This window comes from Galeopterus variegatus, unplaced genomic scaffold (assembly GCF_000696425.1).
Source record: "Galeopterus variegatus unplaced genomic scaffold, G_variegatus-3.0.2 Scaffold11385, whole genome shotgun sequence".
In the NCBI taxonomy this organism is placed as follows: Eukaryota; Metazoa; Chordata; class Mammalia; order Dermoptera; family Cynocephalidae; genus Galeopterus; species Galeopterus variegatus.
In genome coordinates this window covers 41,974-50,220 of record NW_007737496.1, presented here as the reverse complement: position 1 = coordinate 50,220, position 8,247 = coordinate 41,974, and the positions used below count along the sequence as shown (strand labels likewise).

General features: G+C 50.7%; 1 protein-coding gene across 1 annotated transcript in view; it reads right to left on the bottom strand.

Moving 5' to 3' along the window:
- Nucleotides 1-2,345: 2,345 nt before the first annotated feature.
- LOC103610600 (pericentrin-like) overlaps nt 2,346-8,247 on the bottom strand; it is a gene marked incomplete at both ends in the record, with an annotated part of 46,631 nt that continues 40,729 nt past the window's right edge. The window contains 4 exons of the mRNA XM_008594736.1: nt 2,346-2,514; nt 5,080-5,167; nt 5,545-5,785; nt 7,344-7,455. Coding sequence (XP_008592958.1) covers nt 2,346-2,514; nt 5,080-5,167; nt 5,545-5,785; nt 7,344-7,455 — 610 coding nt within the window. The remainder of the gene's footprint in view (nt 2,515-5,079; nt 5,168-5,544; nt 5,786-7,343; nt 7,456-8,247) is intronic.

The window sequence follows — 8,247 nt, the reverse complement described above, 5'->3', positions numbered from 1 at the left end:
CACACACACACACACACACACACACAAACAAACCGGGGGTGAGGGGAGAAGAAAACATAACAACTACAATTCCTTGAAGTTGGTACGACAAGCAAACAGAAAGGACATTATTGGGTGGGGGGGGAGGGAGGAGGGAGGGAGGTTTCGGTAATGGGCAACAATAATCAACCACATTGTATATCGACAAAATAAAATTTATTAAAAAAAAAAAAAAAAAGCCACAGTTGTTCCCTTCAGATGGAGTTGCTTGGAGGTGGCAGAGAAGAAGAGGACCTTGGTGGCCCCAGGACAGCAAGACCACTAATAGGGTTCCCATGCGCCCAAATAGGAGTGAGGAACCACAACAACTGAAAAAAAGGAGCAACTCAGGGGCTGGTGAGTCATTGTAAGGGACCAGAGCATGGCCCATTCTATGGGAAGTGTTTGGAGCACATGTGGTAGGGGAGACAGGCCCACCAGGAGAACACTGGGGCACAGCAAGGACAACTGATCTGCACCCCAATCAGCGAAGGACCACTCAGAGGAGACTGGTCAGGAATACAGAATTGCATGGGGTGCAGTTTGATGAAAAGACTCAGGCCCAGACCAGAGTTTCTACACAACCCAGGTGTACCGGATCTCTCAAGGGCCAGAAGTAACTATAAAGTCAATCATTAAAACCTGAGCTGCACAAAAAGCCTTCCCCAGGGAATCAGCAGCAAAGCAGCAATTTAGCTAAATCACACAGCTCAAGTACTGGTCCCCACAGGAAGTTCCCCCATTTTAGAAGTAAGCAAAGGACAATGAATTATTCCAATGCAGAGTTTAAGTGGTGGGAAGAACAAATAATCCAACACAGAACTGAAACAAAAAACAAAGTACCCACGACCAGAGAAAAAGTTTCACATTAATGAGTAAAGGTCTCATTTCACCAAAGAACACCTGTAACGCCTAGAAAGAACGGAAGTCCCCTGGGCTACCAAGCCAGAAAGCGGGTAGGGTCAGGGGCCTCAGCAATGCCCCAACTCATTTCACCAAAGAACACCTGTAACGCCTAGAAAGAACAGAAGTCCCCTGGGCTACCAAGCCAGAAAGCGGGTAGGGTCAGGGGCCTCAGCAATGCCCCAACACCCGCAACCAATCCCGAGAGTGGGGGACAAAGGCCTCAGCCACACCCCCCCCAACACATGCAGCCAGCTCAGCCACGACCACCAAGCCCCCACAAGAAGCACCCTGGGTTCTGCCAACCAGGGTGATTGGGGGCTGAGGGCCTTGGCCATGCCTCCCAACACATGCAACCAGCCCAATGACTGCCTCCAAGCTGCAGCAAGCAGGGCCCCGGGTTCCTGCGCTGGGATGGTGGGGGGCAAGGGCTTTTGCCACACCCCCCGACATCTGCACCCAGCCCGGCAATGACCAAGCCACTGCTGGAAACCCCCCGGTCTCCCCCTGTGGGAATGAGGGGGGTGCCACAGGCCTCAATCCCGCCCCTCCTCCTCCTTCCTTCTTCCATCCCATTTCCTTCCCCTTCCCCTCTCCCACTCCCTCCCAACTGCTCCACAACAAACTCCTAGCATGTAAAAAATATTAATAAAATTACATTTTCTTTAAAAACAAAACAAAAAAACACAGATGAGTCATATCAACACAAACTTCAAGCTTCTAATAAGCTCAGATTATCCTTTAAATCATGACTAAATTCTCATATTGTTACAGGATAAACTTGACTGATAAAACAGAATCCAGTCCAGAAACATACAACGAAGTAAATATAGGAAAAGACTTTTCCTCTCTGAGAACGGGGACTAGGAGCCCAGGACCAGGGAAGATGGCACGGAAGCCACACCAGATCCCAGGAGGGCTGGCCAGTCTAATGATCCAGGGATGAACCGTGTGCAGACCACGCAGACCAAAGAGAAAAGGGACAGATAACATCACAGCAAAGTGGGCAAAGATGCAGGAAGCAAATCACAGAACAGAAATGATGATCAATAAATAAGTGAAAAGATTCTCAACCTCATAATCAAGGAAACGAAAGTGAAACGAGATGTGGACCCCCAGTCAACCAAGGCACACAGACCCTGGCAGGACCCAGCAGTGGCCACGGGGACTCCACACCCAGCTGAGGGGCACACCAGTGGGCCAGCTGTGGGGAGGGCAGTGTGGCCTGTCACAACTTTAAACACACACACAGAACTTCTGATGAAACACATACAATCCATCATTCTTGTCGCCTCTCCTTCCTGTAGTATCACAAAACTGACATGGAAAAATTTAACGTATAAACCTGTGAGGCTCAGAAATAGCGAGAGGCACTCAACAAGGCCATGTTCGCTTGCTGCTGGAAGACAGAGGCACAGGGCTACCATTCCCAGGCCTGCAGAGCGCAAGGACCACCAGCAGAGCACAGGCTCTACAGACACCCAGGAAGGCCAGCAACAGGGACACAGGTGGGCTTGAGAGAAAGCGGAAGATGGGTGCCGCACTCTTTCCCAGCATGGACCTGGGGATGTAGCGCATGGCGGAGGCCAGTGGCTGGCAGGAACCCCCAGCGGCACCCCCAGTACAGCTGGCTCCACGGTTGAAACAAAGATCTCCCCAAGACTAAATGGGGCTTCACACCTAATGTGAAGGCACACAGCCACGGGTCACCAACCTGGGCAGGGAACACCCACCTTCAATGCCAAACACAGAGACCCAGACAGATAGACAGCAGGCAATATAAGAGGCAAAAGAAACCTCCAAACACTAAGAGCTGTCTTCAGAGAGGTGAGCAAAAGCATTGCATCCATGAAACTGGAACAGGAAGACATGAAAAAACCAAACAAACACAGAACAAGAAAGCAAGGCCCCCAGTTAAAAGTGATAATAAAAATAAGAAACTTAGCTGAGGAATTGGGGGAGGGAGAAGAGGAAATTTTCCACCCAGAAAACAGAACAAAGAGAAAGATGAGAGAGAAATCCTTAAGAAAATCAGTGAGTTCACTCTGGAGGCCAAGCACGGGTCTCACAGGAGTGCAAAGGGAGGAAGAATGGAGGAGAATAAACGACCCAAGTAAACAACAGAAGACTTCCCAAAAGGGAAGGAAGAGTCTGAGAGTCCAGGCCACTGTGTTCCCAGCACAAAAGGTGCAAAGCCAGAGACTGCAACATCTGACGCTGCTGCGGGATTAAGAGTCCACAGGAGGCCAGGCGGCACGTGGAGTGAGAATCACGCGGGCAGGGGGACAGCCCTCTGACAGCACCGGGTGAGAGACGACAGAGAACCACCTTCAACCAATGCGCGCGAGCAAAGCCAGCTCAGATGTGTGGGGACACGAACAGCGTCACCACCCGCCCTCGGCACTCTGTGAAGGGAAGGGCTGCAGCAAAGTGTTGAGGAAACACTGATACGCACACACCTGCTCCACGCAACGTGGATGCAGGGCCAGCCGGAGCGAGGGACCCTGGGAATAAGAGTGCCGGGAGACTCCAGGAGGACCATGAGCAGGAGACCCAGAGGGCAAGACAGGACGGGGGAGCACCACAGCGTTCAGAGGAAAAGACCACACGCTGACCAGAGGCACAGCTGTGCTGGGCACTAGGGAAGCCAGAGGCAAAGATGAGGGCCTGCTGCATCACCATCACACCTGCCAGGCACAGGGACCTGAGCAATCGTGGTGAGGGGAGCAGGTGGGAAGCACATCACACTCCACGCTGGGCTGACGGGAGAGCACATGGGCCATGGGGAGCTGAGGTCACCTGGGATGGGCTGAGTTGTGTCCCCCAAAATCCCTGTGTTGAAGCCCTAACCCCCAGGACCTCAAAATGTGCCTAAATGTGGAGATGGAAGATCTAAAGAGGTGATTAAGTTAAAGTGACATTTTTAGAGTAGAACCTGATCCAATCAGCCTGGTGTCCCTATAAGAGGAGGAGGTCAAGACACAGAGAGACGACCATGAGAGGACACAGGGAGAGGACGCCATCTACAGGCAAGGAGAAAGGCCTCAGGAGGAACCAGCCCCAATCCTGGACTTTCAGCCTCCAGGACTGTGAAAGAGTGAATTTCTGTTTAAGCTATCCAGTCTGTGGTGCTCTGTTTTGGCAGACCTGAACTGACTAAGACAAAACTTAAATCACCAAGAACAGTAGCCATTTAGACCAAAAGTTGGTGCTCACATGAGGCAGACCACATGTGTGGTCACAGCCACGGAAAGCAATGGCAGCTACTACGCTGGCAGCCACCGCACTGGCAGCCACCATGCTGGCTGCACGGATCCCAACATTCATCATCCCTGGAAGTTCTGTTCAGATAGCACTGTCCCCAGAGATTAAAAATGACAGAAATCAGTAGCACGGAGCAGTTCAAGGAAGAAGAAACAAGGGCCAGTGAAAAGATACTCGGCAGGTAACTCAAAGCAGAACAGTTTCACATCCTTCAACCTGCCAGAAAGTCAAGTCTGACAACCACAGTACGGGAGCAGGAGGCCTTGCTGACCTTGGGGGCTTCAAGCATCACAGAACTGAGGAACAGGCACCCCCTCTCCAGGCCATCCTTCTCCTTCCTGACTTATGCCCGTGATCAAAAAACACACAGGGCCAAGCCCATGGCGCACTTGGGAGAGTGCGGCGCTGGGAGCGCAGTGGCGCTCCCAGCACAGGTTCGGATCCTATATAGGGATGACCGGTGCACTCACAGCGCTCACTGGCTGAGCGCGGTGCTGCCGGTCTCAAAAAAGGACAAAAAAAAAAAACAACACACAGACGGACTGCTATTCCATGTGTGACATCACCAAGGAACTCAGGCGGTACAGCAGCAAGCTTCCCTCTGCTCTAAGTGTCAGGGAAGGCATTAGTGAAAAGGATGGAAATTCTGATTTTATAACATGAAAGCCCACTTCTAAATTACAGATCAATAAAATTAAACCTTTCCTCAGTGATTAAAAACAAAAACAAAAAAATTGGGGGCCGGCCCAGTGGCGTACTGGATAGTGCACCGCTTGGGAAGCGCGGCGGCGCTCCCGTCCGAGGGTTCGGATCCCACATACAGACCGGCTCCCGCTCACTGGCTGAGCGAGGCGCGGGAGCAACACCGAAAAAAAAAAAAAATTGGCTTACTACCTTAGGTTGCTCAAGCCGAAGGTCAAGTTGATCAAGGTGGTGTTTTACTTCTTTTTCAGATGTCTCTTCTGAAAACATACAGGATGAACTAAGAGAGAAAGCACAATGTTAGAACTCCACACATTCCCACCTGCGCTCCGCTCTGTGCCTAGGACAGGATGATGCAGGGCCAGGGCCAAGGCCATGTTTGCACTTGCCTCAGCCCACGTGACGGCACAGAAGGAGAGACCCACCCAGACAACTGTGCCACAGCCCCTGTGCAGGGGCTGCACAGAAACACGCAGATCAGAGACTCAGGTTCTAGTGTAAACATCATCTTGTCTTGAGTCCCAACCACAAAATGTGTTTCTAAAACAAAAAAGGCTACTGGTCTTCAGGGGCATGAAATCACACACAAATCCAGATCTGAATTCAGTGCAAGGTTCCTGTTTTAAAAACATATTTAAGATGAAAACTTTTATTTACCTGATTTCCTCAGATTTCAGAAGAGAATCTTCCTTCACCTCCTGCAGCCGTTGCTGTAACAGAGTCAGGTCTTCTTGGTAAGTTTTTTCAGCATCCCTTTTCTTTTCAAAATAAATCCTCAGTTGCTTCAGTTCAGACTCATGCTCAGTTCTCTCTCGCTGCGACTGCTGCACAAAGTCTTGCTTTACGTATTCCAACTCTTCCACGTGAGATGCTCGAGGCAGAAGCTGCTTCTGTAGCTCTTTAATAGGATGAAATTATGCAATCATCTTAAAATTAAACACCAAAAACCAAGAGATGGGTGAGCCCTGTGGTGTGTGGGGCAGAATCTGAAAAGGACCCACCCCAGGAGCTGTGAGTGGGACAAGGGACCCTGCCACAGCCGAACTCACATCTCACGAGCCCCTGAAGAGCAGAGCTTTCTCCAGCTGATGGTATGAGGGCCAGAGAAGCTGGGAGCAAGAGCAGTGCTTGCTACGGTCGGCAGCGTGGCCCCAGCCAACAGCCAGCAAGGACACAGGAGGTCGTCCCTACAGCCATGAGCAACTGGAGTCTGCCGCAGCCTGGATGCGCCCGGCAGTGGATTCAGGTTAGCACACAGCCAGCAACACCTGGATCTCGGCCGTGGGAGACCCTGGGCTGAGAGCCCGGCCATGCCATCTCAGACTTATTGTGAGTTAATAACTGTGTGTTGTTTTAGGACGCCAAGTCTATGATAATTTGTTATGTAGCAACAGAAAAGCATCACAGGCCATAAGAAAACTTGTCAGCATCACTACTGTGGTGAAGAGGATGCTGCCATCTGCTTTACAGTAATTAATACCTAACAACATGGACTTGAGCTGGAGACTACTACCCCAGAGATCTAAATCAAAGCTCTCAGTATGGGTCCTCAGACCCAGGACGAAGACTCGTGGCATAATGTGCCAGAGCCAGAGAGAAAGCCGCTCCACCTGTGGCCCCATCAACTCCTCCAGCCTCCAGTGACAGACAGACCCCAGGAAAAGACACCTGACAAGCTCGCTACCATGCCTGGCAACAGACGGATTTGGCTAAAGGGTGGAGACCGGGCTTCATTCGCCACCACAGGACAGATGGCACTGTTTCCAGTTCTTGCTGGGAACCGCTCTTTGTTCCAAATCACATTCATCCTCAGAGACAACCAGGAGGTTTAAAAGGCTCGGTCTGTAGATAAACACCAGGTGTATTTTCATCTCCTGTGTCCTGGATGATGTGGTCTGAACCAGGCTTGGCCATGTCCAGCCCACAGGCAACAGTGGCTCCGCCCACCCTCAATGGCCACGTCCTCACTTCTGAGCAGAGACCTTTCTGACATGGGGGTGGGGGCCAAGACTCAGGGTCTCCAGAGGAGCTCAGCTGTAAGGGGGGACCTGGAGTGAAGCTGCCCTCAGCCAAAGTGGTCGCAGGTGCCTGACAACCCCCACTGTTAGGTGAGCTCGTGGGGCAGAGTGTGGGGAAGTACTGTCCTGGGACCCCCGATGCCAGCGGAGCACTGCACTGCCATAGCACTCAACCACAGTTCCTAGCTAACAGTTAAGCACCACGGGTAAACTTTAGCCATCTTACACTTGAAAAATACCTCATATTAACGTGCATCCCAACAACAAGTTTCCACCTTAAAACTATACACATCAATCTTCAAGATTAAAAAATAAGTAAGACTACAAAATTACTATTTTATGCTTACTACAATTGTTAAATTCTAGTTAGGAGTTTCAACAATTAAAAACACAGCTTCAGCTTTTGAGGATGTGAATTTTCCACATAAAATTTCTCACCATTCAGTTCCTGTCTGTTGGTTCTCGTAGAATCAAGCTGGGACCAGAGGTGCATGATCTCTTCCTGTGACTGAGCCTTCAGGTCTTCATATGACGCCTGAAGATTCTCTAGCTGTGAAAAAGGACAGTGTCAACGTGAGAACCTACGAGATCAACCCCCAAGGCAATGGCATGCCACATCTGCAACTCGAGAAGTCTGCAAACAGCAGCACCCACAAAGGCTCAAAGTTAGACAGGCCAAGGCCAGAACTAGTATTCACTGGCTATTCCACCAGGCTAAGTACTTTAAAAATAAGAGTAACTGCTGGGTCTGTCTGTTCAGCTGAGGAGCCGGACAGCACAGGGTGTGCCTTGGGGAGTGGCATGGCCCCCACTCCTGGCCTGGCACCACAGCTACACCAGGTCTCTGTGCATGCCCACGATCTGTGAAATTACATCATTCTGCCTAGCACAGAACAAGGCCACATGGACAAACCACCAAGCAGATTTCAGGGACAGTCTTAACTATGCTCATGTCCTACCTGCACACTAACCTAGAAACACAGTCTTGGGAAACAGCATTAGCCACTAATAGAGCTTGGATGTGTTGTCCCCCAAAGCTCATGTCAAAATCTGATCCCAACTTGGCAGTGCTGGGAGCAGTTTGGGTTATGGAGGCAGATCCCTCATGAATAGATTAATGCCCTGGGGGTAGTGGTGAGTGAGTTTTCACTCTATTAGTTCCTGTGAGTGCTGGTTATTTAAAAGACCCTGGCCCATCCCCTTCCCTTCCCTCTCTCTCCCTGTTTCTCTTTCTCCCTCTCGTCTTATGATCTGCTTGTACCCACCAGCTGCCTGCCGTTATCCACCGTGAGTAGAAGCAGCCTGAGGCCCACACCAGATACAGCTATCCCAGAATCGTAAG